Source organism: Dermochelys coriacea, chromosome 21 (assembly GCF_009764565.3).
Source record: "Dermochelys coriacea isolate rDerCor1 chromosome 21, rDerCor1.pri.v4, whole genome shotgun sequence".
In the NCBI taxonomy this organism is placed as follows: domain Eukaryota; kingdom Metazoa; phylum Chordata; order Testudines; family Dermochelyidae; genus Dermochelys; species Dermochelys coriacea.
In genome coordinates, this window is record NC_050088.1 from 9572995 (window position 1) to 9590585 (window position 17591).

Below are 17591 nucleotides of genomic sequence, written 5' to 3' on the forward strand. Positions count from 1 at the left end.
AGGTGTCCTTCAAACAGGTGACTGTGGGCGAGACTCAATATGGCTTTTTGATGTTTTCGTGGCACCAGAAGTTGTTGCATCTCTTGCTCCTGCATTTGCACCACGCGGTACAGGAGATCTTTCTTCACTATAAAGTAAGGTCTGGGACCCTGGACCTTCCCATCCACGGGTATCCCATCGATCTCGGCTACCTCTTTCCTGGCGTTATCATATCTGGGGTCCTCCGCCTGGTCCCGCCCAAAAGTCTCTCTCCCGGGACTAACCTGCCCAAGCTCCCAGGGGCCAGCTTCTGCTTTTTCCAATGGCTCGCCGCTGTCATGGCTGGGGGCAGCTTCTGGCTCACCTTCTGTGATGGAAATTTCTCTGTTGGCTGTTCGCGTCCATCTGCCTAATAGGGAGGTCTTCTGGCCCTGGGTCAGGATCCGGGTTCCCAAAGCCTTTGCGGCCTTCCTCTCTTTTTTTGTCTTCTGGGTCTTTTGAGGGGGCTGAGAACAGATCCTGAGAAATCTCAGCGAACATCGGGGGTTGACATTCCCCTGGTGACGAGTCGCTGTCCTCAGGGACCCCACCTCCCTCCAGCCTCTCCGGGGGCAGTAAATTATCAAGCCTTGGATAGTCCCTCCCAATGACTACAGGATATGGGAGTTTAGGTACGCCCACGGTCACCTCAATGGGGTTTCCCTGAACCTCTATCTCCACTGGGATGGTGGGATAATGGCTCACGGCCCCATGCACGCACGTCACTGCTACGCGTTTGGCTTGTAGCAGCTGACTATTTTTTTACCAGTTTACCCAATATGAGGGTGATAGCACTCCCAGAGTCCACAAGCACTGTAGTCTCTGCTCCATTTATCCTCACTGGCGTGATGTAATTATGCGGGGCTAATGCGATCCCCGCTAGGTGGATAAGGGAGCATGGGACCTCCCAATCCCCCAAGTTACATTGCATAGGCTCCTCGGTGCTGGGACACTGTGCTGCTGTGTGTCCCCACTCCCCACATGCATAACATCTATAATTGTTTTTAATCACTCCCCTATCCCGTGGGTTAGGGGTTTAGTCCCAGTGTTCCCCCCCACTCAGGCCAATCCCTTCCTTCTGGGCCCCCCCCTTCTTCCACCTAGGACTCCCCGGGGGTTTGGCTGCCCAACCTTCCAGGGTTGGGGTCAGGTGCTTGCTTTGAAAGGGGCCTTCCTTGGGTAGCTGGGTCAGTTCCCTGGCTGTCATCCGTCTTTCTACCAGTGTGATCATCTCGTCGTACGTGGACGGATCGTTCTGGCCTACCTATTTGCAGAGATCTGGCGGCAGTCCCCCGCATGTAATGGTCTATGACCAGGGTCTCCAAAATCTCCTCCGGCCTGCACGCCTCAGGCTGTAAGCACTTCCATGTGAGGTGTATGAGGTCGAATAGCTGGGACCTCGGGGGTTTGTTCTCCTGGTATTTCCACTCATAGAACCTCTGGGCCCTTACTGCTGCCGTTACCCCTGATTGTGCTAGGATCTCTGCCTTCAGATGGGTATAGTCAGTGGCATCTGTGGCAGGCAAGTCAAAGTAGGCCTTCTGGGCCTCTCCACACAAAAAAGGGGCGAGAATGCTGACCCACTGCTCCTGGGGTCACGCCTCATGCTGAGCAGTCCTTTCAAATGAGAGAAGATATGCCTCTACGTCATCTCTTGACGTCATCTTTGGCAGATAACCAGTGGCCCTCAGAGTTCGCGTCCCGTCAGACCCCCGGGCCTGGGTGGTGAGGATCTTCAGCTGGTCCACCACCTCTCTCAAGAGAGCACGATCTTGGGTCACCTGGCTCATCAATAATTGATTGGTTTCCTGCTGTAGCCGCATAGACTCCTGTTGGGCCATTGCCTGAACCCGGGTGGCCTCTTGCTGGGCTGCCGTGGCTTGTACCAGAGCTCTGACCACCTCCTCCATTGTGGTACAAAGAAAACAAACAAAAACCAAAACAAACAAAAAATCCAAAACCTCAGTGCACTTTTTTTTAACTTCTTTCTTCCGCCACGCTGTGAACGAAGTCCCACTCCTGACACCAGTTGTGACAAAGCTCTGTCTTTGCTGCCATGGGTCCCGCGTTTCCTGGCGGATTTCGCTAGCCTCAGAGGCTCACTGTGACCCTCCACGTAACCCTTCTTTCTCTAGAGGCAAGGGTCATAGTCTACTGTGCCATTTTCATCATAAGCCAGCGAGGGAGATGAGGAGAAGTTATCTTTCCTTGCACACTCTCTGTTATCTCCCAGTCTCAGTGATTAATAAGAGGACAAAGGTGGGGGGGTGGGGAGCCCGGGCCCACCTTCTACTCCGGGCTCCAGCCCAGGGACCCTAATAGTATCAGCTATGGTAGCTGACCTTTTAGAAACATGACCTATACAATTCCCTGGGCTACTTCCCCCACAGCAGCCCTCACTTCCTCAAGCTCCACTTCACCCTTACCTCAGGGCCTCCTTCCTTGTGCCTGATATGGTGTGTCCTGCTCAGCCTCTCCAACCATGCAATTTCTTCCCACAGCTCCTGACATGCACCCCCACTTGACTGACTGGGAGGCTTTTAACTAGTTTCAGCCAGCCCCTGATTGGCTTCTGGTGTCCCAATCAACCTAGCCTTCTCCCTGCCTTCTGGAAAGATCTTAATTGGCCTCAGGTGTCTTAATTGACCTGGAGCAGCTTCCATTTCACTTAACCTGGTACCAGGGATTTGTTTAGTCTGGAGCTAATATATCTATCTCCCACTACTTTTCTGTAGCCATCTGGCCTTGCCCCGTCACAATGCTCACTAGCATGTGCAAGGACTGCCAGTGCATTTGCAAACGGGACCGAAGACCCATTTACACACTGCCAACATCTGACATGGATGTACACTGACAGGCGCAAGAGCAGACAGGTGGAAAACGCGGGCTTATTTCAGGCACTGCTTCATGAAATGCCAGCCTTCCATTGTGAACTGGTTCACAACTGATACCAGCTTCTCTGGGGCTGTGGGCTGGGCTTGGGGGCAGAATTTGGGTGCCAGCTGTCCTGGCATTGTGGGCAGAGCTTGGGTAAAACAATGCCAATTTTCGTTCCTCTGATTTTCACCCTGCGTGCCAGTTGGACCCTCTCTGCAACATCACCAGCGTTCCTTGGGAGTGCGAGGAGCTGGCTGCCTTACCTGGAGGCTATCTTAGTGAAGTACTCGTAGGCATTGTCCTTCGTGGGCTGCAGGGTCTTCAGCATGTTCCGGAACTCAGCATCATACCGCATGTTGATGTCATCCCCGATGATGGCCAGGCGCCTACCCACCTGGTTGCTGGTGCTGCCAAGAGGATGGAAAGCATTAGCGATGGGCCCAACTTCCACGCAGGGCCAGGAGGATGCAGGGTCAGGCCACAAATAGAGTGTGAATCCCACCCTGAACACGGATTGTGTTGGGGGACGTACGATTCAGCCTGCAATGGGAAGAGCTTTACCTGCCCGGCTCCTGCTGGATCTCTGCAATCTCAGGGTCCATCGGCACCTCCGCTCCACCCTCTTCCCTCTCCTGCTGGTAGCGGTAGAAGGCATAGCTCCGGAACACCTCCTCGGTCTCCTGGGCCACCTGATCTTCTGAAGGAGAGACAAGGATTGGCAGGGTCAAGCGGGCAGCTCCTCTGGGGAGCGCAGGAGTGAGGAAACCCCTGCTTATCTTAGAACACTGGGGAACCTGTGTGGCCTCCCCCATATCCTTTGAGACAATGTGTCCCCACAGCACTAGCCCCTGTTCTGCTGCATTCTCTGTCATTCTGATGGACCAAATGACCTCTGTGCCCCTTAGGCAGCATGCCCTTTGCACCAGGGACTGGCTCTGCAGATTGGTCGGCACGGGCTTGCTGTGCTTTGGGGGCTCTATAAACAAGCAGAGGAGCCCTCTGAGGCTTGAAGCACTGCCAGATGCCACGTGAAACACCGGCCGGGCTTGCCCTCCATGCAGAGCTGCACCAATTTGATTAAATTAAACCAGTACCAAAAGCAGTCGGGCTGCCCTTATTCTGGCCTGACCCAGTGTTGTTTCAGTTTAGCTATGAACTGAAATTATAATACTCAGATATGCTTTTCATCTCTCTCTCTCATACAGAGGTCAGTATCATCACCCCCCGTTTTACAGATGGGGAAACTGAGGCACAGAGTAGGGACGTCACTTGCCCAGGTTCACCCAGCAGGCCACTGACACAGCTAGAAACAGAACCCAAGTCTCCTGAGTCCCTGTCCAGTGCACTCTCCACTGTCCCATACTGCCTCCCGTAATAAAGCCACTCAAACTGAAATAAGCATTTCCACACAGGACTTTGTACCCATATAACTAAACCAGTGCCATTTTTTTAGTTAGACAAGGCCTTAGCAACAAGCCTCGCTACAGGATCAAACGAGGGCTGAACTTGGACCCTGGAGGGAGAGTATCAGTGGCAAAAAGGGTAAGACAATTAGAGACATTCAAAACCAAACAAGTCGAGGGCTAACTGGGAGACTCTTAAAAACAGGAGGACTCCCATGTCAAAGATACAACCACAGACCATGGGGCTCCCACCCCAAGTTACATGCAAAGAGCACGCTCCAGAAGGAGAGGAATTCAAACAGATACAATGCAGTCACATCTCGGACAGCCTGTTTTTTGGCCGCTTGACTTGAGACTTGGATTTTTCAAAAGTGCTGAGAACCCACAGCTCGTACTGATTTCAACTGCAGCTGCAGGTGCTCAGAACCTCTGAAAATCCTGGCCCCAAGGTGTCTGAAAAAAGGCACTGAAAAAAGCCCCAGAGGCTGCCAAAACAAATTCAGTGGTCAACTTCAAAAGTGTAAGCTTCATGTTTTATTGCTTTTAAACAAACATGCACCCACACAAACAAACCAAAGCAAACTTTCTTATGAGGGCTTTCGGAAAATGAGACGTACCAGAGAATTTTTATCCCTGGGGAGCGATGCCAATTTCATGATTTTATCACAGGTTTCACAACAGTTGATGTCATTCTTAAAGACCCAGCTGCTGGAGTCAGGTGATGTTAAAAAAAATAGTTTATGGCCTTTGTGTTTGTGGAGAAAAGCTTGAAAATGCAGATTCCTAACTGTTTCAGAGAGTTTATGGCCAAATAGGAACGTTAGATCATGCAGTCTGATCTCCTTTGTAGCACGGGCCACCAACACACCCTGCACCTGCACACTGACCAAACAACCAAAATGAGACCAAAGTATTACAGCTCCCAGGAGACTAGGCTATTATGAGCCACAGGCAGAGAACAGGAGGGACAGAGGTATATCAATGCCCAAGGCCTTGACAATGGCAGCGAAAGACTGAGAGCTGCCCAGATAATCCTGGCAGATAACCTGTGCCCCATGCTGCAGAGACAGGTGAAAAAAACAACAACCCAAGTTCATTGCCAAGCTGATCTGGGGAGAAATTCCTTCCTGACCCCACATATGGCAATCAGTTAGACCCTGAGCACATGAGCAAGAACCAGCCAGCCAAGCACCCAAGACAGAGGATGTTCAGTGCCACCTCAGAACCGTGGCTCATCCAGTCCAATGTCCCATCTCCAGCTGTGCCCATCTCTGGTGCCTCAAAGGAAGGGGGAGGACCCTCCCAGAATACACTGGAGTGTGGGGAGCAAAATTCCTTCCTGACTCCTGCTCATGTCTGGCTGAAACCCTGAAGCATGAGCTTTTAGGAACATAAGACATAAACCAGAAGTGAGCCCGAGGGCTGCTGAGTGCTCCCCACACCATCACAAACAACCCCATCATAAAATCACGCTCATAAATTTGTCCAGCTCTCTCTTAAAGTAAATTAAATTGCTTAGCCCTTCCCCCTTCCAACTAACTCTTAGTCGGAGCCTGTCCCAGAACCTCACCCTTCCGATGGTTAGAAACCACCTTCTAATTCCCAGCCTCAGTTTGTTCATGGCCCGTTTACGTCCATTTGTTCTTGTCCCAAAAACTTCCTTCCGCTTAAATAACTGCATCCTCCCTGGTATTTATAGAGAGTAATCCTAGCACCATCGGACTTATTGCTAGATTAAACAAGCCAAGCTCTTCCAGGCTACTCTCATAAGCTTCCACTCCATTCCCTGATCATCCTAATAGCTCTTCTCTGCACCTGTTCTGGTTTGAATTAATCTTTCTTGCATCCAAACTGTACGCAGAATTCCAGACGAGGTCTTACCAGTGCCTCATACATGGGCATTAATCCTTCTCTTCATATAGCTCACGGTCAGAAAGGACCATTTAGATCACCTAGCCTGATCTCCTGCATATCACAGACCATTGCATTTCACCCAGGTACTGCTGTAAAGAGTCCATAATGAGTTAAATTAAAACATTTCAGTCCTCCGAAGTCTAAACCATCATGTGCCACCAGCAGAGAACAGGAAAGATTGAGGTACATTGATACAGGAGCCCATTGCAATGGCAGGGAATAGATTAGGTGAGATGTGCCAAGTTCAAACACTGGGAGGCAAATTAAAATAATTCAATATTGATTAGTTTTGAAAATCTCATTCTGTTTTTTTTTTTTGGGAGGGCAGGGGCCTGGTCCAGGACTGAGACTCCAATGCCAATAATAATTTTTGAACACTTGAGGTGGGCCATACCGCCCATATATATGCCTTGTTGTTCGCAAGTGTGAATGTCTCAATGTGAATTGTTACCGGAATTCTATAAATGTCTGGCATGTGGGAGCCAACCCATCAACCCAGCCCGGCATCTCTCTGTAGCCACTGCAGGATTGTTCCCTATGGGATATTTCCTAACAATATGTCCGCTCTAGTTATAAATAGCCCAAGCAATGGGGCTGCCACTGCTTTCCCTGCGAGGATTCTTGTGCAGTTATATAGATTCGCCAGGTTTCAGAGTAGCAGCCGTGTTAGTCTGTATTCGCAAAAAGAAAAGGAGAACTTGTGGCACCTTAGAGACTAACAAATTTATTTGAGCATAAGCCAGGTGATTGTGGACAATGAAGGCTTGCCCAAGCCATTTTCGTGCCGTCCCTTCTTATTTGATCACTTGCTGTCTGAGCTCAGTTACACCAGTTTGTCTGGCAGCTACAAAAGCCATCTGGGTTTCTGTGTCCTTTGTGTGACCTGGTGACAATTACCGGAAGAAAGCCGTGCTCTCACACAGCATTGCTTCAGATGCTTTAACCACTAAATTCCACACACACACTCTCATACGCCATGTGGCTTCAGCAACATTCCTAGCATCAAACCAGGGGCAAAGAATGTTTCCCTCTCATGGCTGAAATGTCTCTCTGGAGCACTCAAGCCAGGCACAGGCTTTGTTTTGACCCCTCTGCACAGAGGTGACTTTTAGCATGACTTCAGGCCAGTCGCTTGACTCCCAAAGCCCCAGAGAACTGCATTGCTGCAAAACAGGAACCTCGCTGAAACCCAGGTGATGCATCTGAAGCCGAGCTGCCCTGCAGAACGGCTGCTGCTCACCCTCCCAGACATCCCCACCCCTGCTCTGCACCAGCGGGCGTCCAAACCCTCTGCTTTGATAATAAATAAAGACAGGAGAGATAAGTCACTAGCTCGGCAGGATGGGTCTGAGGCTCAGCCCGAGGTAGGAGGTAGGGGTTGTTTTGGATAAGCCTGCGATTGTTTCTGGACACAGCCTCTTCTTCTCCAGAGTCAGGGTTGTAAACAGGTCTCGGCTTGGAACGCCAGGTATTCTGGGCTTAACGCATATCATGTGGAGCAGTAATGTCACCTGGCTGACTGTGCAAGGAAAAAACAAAGCAGGCTCCCACACATGCTCAGGAAGTGAGCCAACTGGGTAAAGGTGGCTGGATCCACAGAACAAAAGCTGGGGTAGCATTTCCCTGCTGTTGTTATCGTGAGTTAAGCTCCATCAGCAGCAAGAGCACCAGTGCAGACAGGCAGCTGGTGTTCTCTCGACATTGATGGCTCCCATGCTGGAAGGAAAAATCTAGCGGACACGAGACCTGTGGCTTGTCTCCACTTGAAAATTTACCATAACAGCTATTCCAGAATCAGAATGTCCCCATGTAGGGAGCCCCCAGCTAAGCATGGCAGCTCTTAAGAACCGGTAGTAATAGACACCTTATAAAGCCCAGTATTACAGAGATCAGAGTCCCTATGGTTGACCCCAACCAGCTAATCTGTGTTAAGTTACAAATTGCCTTGTCTACACTATGGTTAAACATTTTAAACAGCACAACTTTTTGCCTAGTGAAGTCAAAGGTATTGGCTTAATTAAGACTATTCACCTGCTTAAATATAAAGTACGTGCATAAGCACGTGTAGAATCAGAGTTTAAATGTCGACACAAGATGCAAAGCAGTGGAGTACGGGGCCCATATACATTTAAACTCAGGTCTGGGCATGGGCCATTCATATGAGTTTCAGAGGTGCAGAGCACTTGCAGTTCCCATTGACTTCAGGCAGATTTGTGGGTCCTTAGCAAATCTGAGAAATCAAGCCCAAGATCACAACAATAACACAATTATGGCTCCGAAATAGATAACTGGGTAATTGACCAATGGACAGATGGATGCAGACAGTGAGTCAGAGACACAGTGAGGTTACATAAAATGTAGGTTGTGTAAATAAATGGCTGGGGGCAGGGGGAAGGGATGACAAACACACACACACACACCCTGATACTTTCTGGGGTTGTTTTTGATTCAGCAAGAACAGATTTATTTGGATGTAAACAATTCCCGGACTGTGGTGACATCGAAGGCAAGGGTGTAGTGCTGGCCAAAGGGGAACTAGAAAATGAAACTGACTGACTCACAGTTTCAGTGAAACACAGAAAAGTAAATAAGCAGCATGAACAACAAAGAGGAGATAGGCTAAAAAACAAAAAACCACTTTCTGTTTTAATAACCCCAGATGGTATTACTAGTAACACAGGGACAGAAATATTCTGAGACAGGGCCCGTCTTTTTGTTCTGTGTTTGTACAGCCCCTAGCTGGTCCAGGACTGGAGTCCTAGGTGCTCCAACAGTATAAATAATAATCTTTTTGAAATACATATTTTTCAAATGCTACCTGACATCAATGTAACACTGTCAGGTCTATCATTTGGAAATCTCCTCCCCCCTTTAAAAAAAAAAAGATAGGCCAAGTCATGACCAGCTCCCAGTACATTCTGAGTCAGATACTTGGCATGCAGTTGCTCTGCACAGAGTGCTGCTTAGAGGGGGATTGTGCAAAGGTGGCTTAAAATTCAACTCCCCTTTGCACTATCCCCCTTCTAGTGCAGAGCCAGCCTGCTTTACTTCAGCTGGCTAACTGTGGATCAAACTGCAGCCAGGGATCAATATGGCATGGGGGCATCCTGGCCACCTCCCTTTCCCTGTAGCCAAGACCCCTTTTCCCTCCTATGCCAGCAGTGGGGAGTGGGAGCAGCATAAAAGCCCCTACGCTGGCTCTTCGTCCCACACCTTGCACTGGGGTGATCCTCTGGGGCAGCTTCAAGGCTACAGTCTGCCTGCAGAGTGGTGCGAAACAGATGCTCTGCGAGGAAGAATCTACCCCATTGTCTTTTAGGCCATGTCAACACTACAGACCTGACAGCGGCATAGCTGTACCGCTGCAGCTGCGCCACTGTAAGGTCTCTCCTGCTTTATGCCGGGAGGAGAGAGCTCTCCCGATGGCATAATTAAATCACCCACAAGGAGCGGCGGTAGCGAGGGCAGCGGGAGAGAGGGAGAGCTCAGTGGTTTGAGCATTGGCCTGCTAAATCCAGGATTGTGAGTTCAATCCTTGACGGGGGCCATTTAGAAATCTGGGGCAAAAATTGGGGGATTGGCCCTGCTTTGAGCAGGGGGTGGGACTAGATGACCTCCTGAGGTCCCTTCCAATCCTGAGATTCTATGATTCTATGACATGGTGCTGTCCACACTGGCGCTTTTGTCGGTGACACTTATGTGGGTCGGTGGGGTGCGTGGTTTTTTTTCACACCCCTGGCTGACAAAAGTGCTAGTGTAGACAAAGCCTTAGATTGTAAACTCCTCAGGGCAATGACCTCATTTGGTATGGCCCCAAGAACGCCATCAGCATTTAAATAGTGACACTGAATGACCTAACCAGACAGTGTCTTTTCAAATTTTGGGAGAGACAGTCAAGAACAACCCGAATGCACTAAAAGGTGCATTTGTTTATACAAAGGCTGATAAGCACCCTGTTATCAGAGCGCGGCTACAGACCAAATTGTACCTGCTGCAGTTTACCTCACCCTGACAATGGATGCAACACAATCAGATACCAGCAGACGCTAAAAATCCCCTAGCCCACGCAGCTGTTTTTTGTCACAGGGTCCCAAACCCATCAAGCAATTCCCATCACATCTGAAAAAAGACAGGGTCCTTTTCTGGTCTCACCTTGGCTTTACAACGAGGCAGCTCCAAAGCCCAATTTTTCATGGAGCAGAGTGTTGTGTGTGCCAGATGCACACAGGGTGTGAGGCTCTTACAGCCCCTGTCTGTTTAGCTTAAGGTGTAAAACCCCTACATGTGTAGCTCCGGAAGTCCCCAGTTCAATCCCCACAGCGGAGCACCTACAGCTCCCATTGCAGCGGGATGATCAGCACCTCTGAAAATCCAGGCTCCCCGACTCCAGCAGAGTGCTCTTTGTCCAGAGTAGAACACTGGACTAGGACTCAGGAGAGCTGGGTTTGAGTCTCAACTCCGCCAGTAACCAACTGGGTGGCCCTGGGAAAGTCACCCCACTGCTCCGTGCCTCAGTTTCCGCATCTTTAAATTGGGGACAATGATGCTGACCTCCTTTGTAAAGTGCTTTATTATTAATAACCCTGGTTTAAGTGAAATTAGAAGTGGGCCAGCCGTTTCATTCGACATCATGCCAAATACATCTCAGGGGGTACCGAGTAAGAGTTTGGCAAGTATACAGTGGAAGGGGTTTCCCTTCCAATGTACTGGATGGAACCATCTCCTCTGGCCTAGCTATCTTAGTGAGCGAGGGCCAAATTGTCTTTGCCATAAGGGGAAGTTTCCCCTGTATGCTGGCTCTCCTTTGGTGGGGCAGCAGAAGTTGGGACAATATTTGCTGCGTCTTGATATCTTAAAACCATCGTTGTTATTTTCAAACTCTGCTTTTTATAAATCTGCACAACACCCAGGGAACTAGATAGCTCAGGGGGCTGGAAATGTAACGTGAAGGTGAAAGATTGACTCTAGCCCACATCAACAGTAAAGGAGCTGCCAGCTGATAGATGTGCAATAGTCTGTCTGAAATGAATTTGGTGGGTCTCAGTTCAGTTCCCAGTGGACAAACGTCCCCATCATAAAACCCACCACCCACCAGGGGCACTAGTTGACTCCTGATCAGGGGCAATCTCAGCAGAGGCCAGGGATTCAATGAGCCATGGGGACTGATCCATCTTCTCACCCTAGAGGAGATTCCTCCAGGTCAGGTCAGGTCAGGCTTGAGTCATGCTGGCATGGCAATGCGGGACAATCTTGCACAAGGGATGACTGGAGGCCATCCTTCTCCAGAGCTGCCAGGCTGTCACAGAACTGCACAGCAAGGAGTAAGGAAAGCCCTGGGGCTGCAGCCCAAAGGCTCACCTTGCTCTGTTCAACGTTTGGTTTCAGTTTTGGGTGGATATTTTTCAGTCCCCACATGGCCTCTGACTCAGGCAGGTCACTTCCCCTTGCGCTGAGGTAGGTGCTAAGTGTTTACTTATTTGCCTCTGCCAGTGAGTTCATCGCAGAACAACCGACACAGGAAACAGCGTGCATTAATATTGCTGCAGAGCGCTTGGACGTAGAGTGGGGTGCACGGCCTGGGGGAAGGGGGAAATCGGTTATATTACAGCATGGTAGTAGATGGGCCCCATAAATCTTGCCTGGACATGCTGCTTCCCCTATTGACAGGACAGAAATAACCTGTTTGCTTGTGCATTGGAGAGCTGGGAGTTGGGGGAAGGGATAGCTAGCCCCAAAGCGCTGACACCTTGGCCAGATCTCTCTCCTTTGCCCAGCAACAGATCTCCAGCCATTCCAGAGGGTGCTCCAAGAGAGCACCATACGGAGACTCTTTTTTGCTGTCCTTCGCAGGCTAAGAGAAGAAGAGACCATCAGATGGCTCATAAATAAGGCTGCGAGGCTGTCACAGAAGTCACGGATTCTGTGACTTTCCAGGACCTCCATGGCTGCTGCAGCGGCCAGTGTGGCTGATCCCAGGGCCAGCTGCTGGGACAGCTGCAGTGGTCCTGGAGGCTGCCTGAGCAGTGGTCTCTGGGAGCCTCGGAGCAGCGGGCGGCCAGGGGGAGTCAGCCCCTGTCACCAGAGCAGGGGCCAGCTGTTGGTCGCTGAGAATCCCCAGAGCAGCTTAGATTTAGTCAGGGATATTTATAGTAAAAGTCATGGACAGGTCACGGGCCGTGAATTTTTGTTTATAGCCTGTGGCCTGTCCATAACTTTTATTAAAAATACCCATGACTAAATCTTAGCCTTACGCATAAGCAGGATCATTGCCCGGAGGCTGGTTTCCACAGCATGGTCACGTGAAGGATGGGTATTTGGGGCATTTTCCAACTACTTTTAAATGGTCTTTCTAGACCCAGGTATGACGTGGGTGGGCTTCAACCACCACATCCAAAGCATCAGGTCTTGGCTATTCCGGGAGGTAGGATGCCAGACTAGGTAAGAATAGCCCCTTCCATCCAAGGATCCCAAAAGGTGTTACAGACATTAATGAGTTATGCCTCACCTCTCCCAATGGTTTGCGTATTACCTTCATTTTACAGATAGAAAAACTGAGGCACAAAGAGGTCAAGTGACTTGCCAAAGGCCATACAACAATTTGGTAGCAAAGCCATGGCCAGAACCCAGAAGTCCCACCTCCCAGCCCTGTGCTATACTCACAACATCGTGCTTCCAGGTGGATCTATGGCTGATCGGATCTCTGATCAATCATTCCGACCTCTGAGGCAAAAGGGTTAGATTATACTGATGGCTGGCTGGCATTTCTGCCTTTGCAAGGTGACTAGTTCATTCCCAAACCTTGTGTCCCACCCGGCAGCCACAACCAGTGCAAGCTGGTATGGGTCAGCCTGTCTCACAGTCACACAAATGACCAGACAGGAACAGACCCAGCCAGTCTGGCCTCTTCCTGCATTTTCCTGCCTCGCTCTAGCTAAGTTATAGCTGGTTCTACAGCCATCTCTAGCCCCTATCGCTCTAACAAGGCGCTAATGTCAAAGGTTCCCTGGGTACATTTAAATGCAGATTTGACAAACACAGTCTGGTCAAGGGGAAAAGCCACCCCTTGCACAGAGCTGTGACTTGCTCGGGGCCCCACCGGGATTTGGCAGAGTCCTGGTTTCCTGTTTTAAGCCCTAGACACCAGTGCCTCCCCAGATCTTAACTATTGATACAGATTGCTGCACCAATTGCATAGTACGGGCTGCTGTGGTGCTCCTATCCCCAAAATCTAAGGTGATACCTTAGCCATGGGACTGCCGAAGCCCTTTGAGCCAAGATCGGAGCTTCGATCTTCCACACTGCTGCCTGATGGCGCATCAATTGAATTGATTCATTTAGGGTATATTCCTTATTTCATTTGACTTTCCACTGGTTATATCTATGGAGTATAAATATAACGTGGTGGGAAAATCCTACAGAACATGCCTATTGGGTGTGTCAGCAATCTGATTTGCAGGGCTGGAAAAAACAGATAGAAAATCCTGTTCGGGTTTTGGTCTCAAGCCTGTAGAATTCAGGAGAATATTAATCCTGATTTGAACACCAGGTCATCATCTCTTTTTAACCTTTCTGCAGGTGGCCTTGTAAATGGGGAAGTCATTGAGTCATTGCAAGTCTGACAACAATACCACGTTAACAACTATTTATACAGATCATTTCACATTCAGTGCAAGGTTCTATTGCCAAGACTTAAAAAGTATATAAATTAAGGACCCGATCCTGCAATCATTATTATATGTATAGTACTGAGCTAGTATTAAAATAGACAGACATAAATTAGGAACTTTGGACAGTTTGTGATGAAACAATTCCCACTTTGTCTAGATGGAGTCCAGCAAATTGCATAGCTGACTAGGAGTCAGGACACCTGGGATCTATTCCCAGCTCTGCCATTCACTCACTCACTGAATGTCCTTGGGGCAAGTCACCTCAAACTTTTGTGTCTCCGTTTCTCAGCTGTAAAATATGGATAATGATACTTACCTTCCTTGGTAAAGTGCTTTGAGAACTCCATATAGGAATTTTCCATATAGGAGCTCAATAATACTACACAAAAAATGTTTTCCTCAATCATTTCCTTAGAGGAATTGAAAGAAAAGTGAGGAGAGAAAAAAAGACATGAGAGTAAGAAGAGTACACATATAATCCTCCCAAGCCCACAAAAGAACCTAGTTCTAGTTCATCTGTCTAAGCCACTATTACCATAATATCTGGTTTCAGAGTAGCAGTCGTGTTAGTCTGTATTCGCAAAAAGAAAAGGAGTACTTGTGGCACCTTAGAGACTAACAAATGTATTTGAGCATAAGCTTTCGTGAGCTACGGCTCATGCTCAGATAAATTTGTTAGTCTCTAAGGTGCCACAAATACTCCTTTTCTTTTTGCATAATATCTGGGCACCTCACAGTCTTTACTGTATTTATCCTAGCAACAGCCCTCTGAGATAGGTAAGTGCTATTGTGTTAGGTATTACCCTATTATGACACAGAGGGACTAAGATACTTTTCCAAAGTCTATGGCAGGGCAGGCAATGAAACATAGGTCTTTGGACTCCTAGGCTAATGCCCTAACCACTGGACCATCCTTCTTCCCTGCTACAATATCTCGCTCCCATTTACACAGGATCCTTGCCATATTTCCTAGCTTTTTCCTCTTCTTCATCTGGTAGATGTAGCAAGTTCAGTTCTTGTGCCTTTTTTAAGCAACCAGCGATGCTTTAACAACATAGGGGACATGCTAGGAGCAACCCAGGATAGGCAAGGATGCTGGAGCCCTGATCATGCCCTAAGAGACATTTGGTAGTGCAGGAATAATTCAGAATGATCCTCTGGGGGGGGTGGGGGGGGAGAATTTTTTTTCCTGAGCAGCAGATAAATCCCTTAGCTCCCTATCAACAGCAAAAGAAAAACGGACAAAGAACCATGAGGAAAATCAGAACCCAAAAAATTAAACCAAACCAGTCACTAAAATTTCATCCACCCAGCGACCCGGCAGCATGCCTCTGAGGGAGACACATAGCTCCATTTCCATTGACATCAATGCAGTTTTTGCCTGAGACGGGAACTTAGGTTAACTTCAAACACTAAGTTATATCTGGATGTAAATATAGATAGAGCTTCCTCTTGACTTCACTGAATCCCACTCAGATTGCGTGTGTGTGTGTATGTATAACACATGTGGTTATAGTTTACAGCCTGATTCTACAATTTTTATTCAAGCAAAATCCCTCTGGTTACAATGCGTGCTCTGCATAAGGACTGCCTTGATTTGATTTGATTTTAATACCTTACAAACTTTGATAAGGCAGGGACTTTCTTATTAAGCATTTGCCCAGCACACAGAACAATGAGATTCTGAACCTAGCTGGGCCTCCAGATGCTACCGCAATGCAAATAATAATATAATCATGACAGTAAAACAGCTCTGAGCTGGATGTGAACTGCATAAACAGTTAGGTGTAGCAGCCGTGTTAGTCTGTATTCGCAAAAAGAAAAGGAGTACTTGTGGCACCTTAGAGACTAACAAATTTATTAGAGCATAAGCTTTCGTGAGCTACAGCTCACTTCATCGGATGCATTAGGTGTAGTTACTGAAGTGGTGTTATTGACAGAGCTGCAGTGACTCATGCTTATTTACAAGTCTACCTGTAAAACAGGTTAAAGAGTCACCCATGCTTAAAAGGTTGCAGTGCAGAGGAATTCTATTCATTTGGGACAATCATAAGGAGCAGATCCTTTCGATTTGTTTTGGTCTCGATTCTCAGAACATTTTCAATGTTTTGCCCCATAAATCTGCTACTGCGGATGTGACAAGCCACCTTTTGGAAAGTCATCAGGGTTCAATTTTACCCAACAGCTGACGTTCTCCGACTCAACTCAACTGCGCTGCCATTAAGCATTGCCTGGCCTGGCACGGGTCTCTTTCACATGGAGTACATTTGGCTATAGGAATGGGAGGAGATAACGGCAATGAAGCTAGGCAAGAGCTGTGCCAACTTCCCACCCATCACTCTGCCAATGCACCTCAATCCTCTGCATCTCACTGCTATTGCAGTTCTGCCCCCGCAACCCCCATGCATTTCAATCATGACCTGCAGCTCCCTTTGCTATTCCAGTCCTGGACTCCCTCCCCATACATATACACACACACACACACAGTGCTCTGCCAGTGTATCTCACTTCTGTCCTACAGCCCCCTGGTATTCCAATCTTGGGCGGGTGACAGAGACACACACACGCTCCACCAGTGCACCTCAATCCTGATCTGAGCAAAGACTTGGCCGGTGTTGCCACAGACTTGAAACCAAGTTCCCAGAGATTAAACCTTGACCGGCCCATGTACCTCTCCCTCTCCCCTTTTTAAAGGAACCTGACAGGATAGAAGAATTATAATCAAAACAGAAAGGAATTTAAAAGAGACACATTAAACCCGAGTTTGTAATAGAGACCTTGTTACCTGAATTGAGTCTCAGCGACTGCCTACGCCCCTCGCTGCCCCTGCGCTGATGAGGGTCCGGTGGGTCATTGCTGTTCCCAGAGGCCATGGTGGAGGGGAGCTTGGGGAGAGGGGATCAGCTTTATCCTGCAGAGGGAGAAACAAGGGTAGGTAGGGTGAACCGGGCGGGATGCTGAACAGGATTGCTCAGTAAAGGGCTCTGGGGAGCGGCAAGCTGTGACCAGTCTGGTGATGCTAGAGAAGACAACTGGAGACTCAAGGTCTGGTCTTTGGCCTTGGATCCTTACACACCTCGAGGGACAGTCTTAGGCCACAAGGTAATTATTCTATAGTTCACCTAGAGTTTCTCCTCTGAGCACTTGGCCTCCCACCTTCCTATCTCTGAACATCTGACAGTCTCCTGGCTCCTCCCCTCCCTATCCCACTCTCAAAAATCCCCACCCACACCAAGGTTCCTCGATCTCTCTGGCTGGATAGCATTAGTTCCCTCAAACACATCCTCAGGCTCCTCCTCCATCTACAGGATCACTCCCACGCCCACAAGTCTGGCAGCTCTCCCTCCCTGGCCTTATCTCACGAGAGAGATTTATGACGCTCCAGACAATGAGGTTCCCCTAGCACTCTTGTGAAGCACCTCACGATCACACACAAAGGTGCTCCTCCACGGGCTGCATGCTCATCTGATACCATCTGGACTGAACTTGCCTTCAGCGAGGCTAATTACATTCCAGTCTGTACCATTTAGTCCCAGTGTGGCTGGACGTCACTGGTGTCATCCCACAACTGGTTCCAACAGTCCTACTTCTAGCGCACTGGTGACCTTTCAAAATCTGCTGCAATCCACTGCTTTTGGGGAGCTGTGCCACAGAAACTGGGGGACAGTTTCCCAGAAGGCACTGCAACCGCAATGATTTAGAGCGGTGCGAG

At 48.8% G+C, this 17591-nt stretch overlaps 2 protein-coding genes and 1 long non-coding RNA gene across 16 annotated transcripts in view; 2 read left to right on the forward strand and 1 right to left on the reverse strand.

Moving 5' to 3' along the window:
* Nucleotides 1-17591, forward strand: part of UNC5CL (unc-5 family C-terminal like) — a 77165-nt gene that overhangs the window by 29908 nt on the left and 29666 nt on the right. The window lies entirely within an intron of this gene.
* BAK1 (BCL2 antagonist/killer 1) overlaps nt 1-17591 on the reverse strand; it is a 43033-nt gene that overhangs the window by 15054 nt on the left and 10388 nt on the right. Inside the window, exons 2-4 of one of the 2 annotated variants that reach the window (XM_038379870.2) lie at nt 16665-16790; nt 3457-3592; nt 3159-3302 (exon numbers count right to left, since the gene is read on the reverse strand). In XM_038379870.2, coding sequence (XP_038235798.1) covers nt 3159-3302; nt 3457-3592; nt 16665-16752 — 368 coding nt within the window. In that variant the 5' untranslated portion in view covers nt 16753-16790. The remainder of the gene's footprint in view (nt 1-3158; nt 3303-3456; nt 3593-16664; nt 16791-17591) is intronic. The other variant, XM_043500463.1, reaches the window with a different exon arrangement.
* On the forward strand, nt 14605-16653 carry LOC122457128. The gene is made up of 2 exons (XR_006276482.1): nt 14605-15664; nt 15790-16653. It is a non-coding gene; the product is annotated as an uncharacterized LOC122457128 (long non-coding RNA).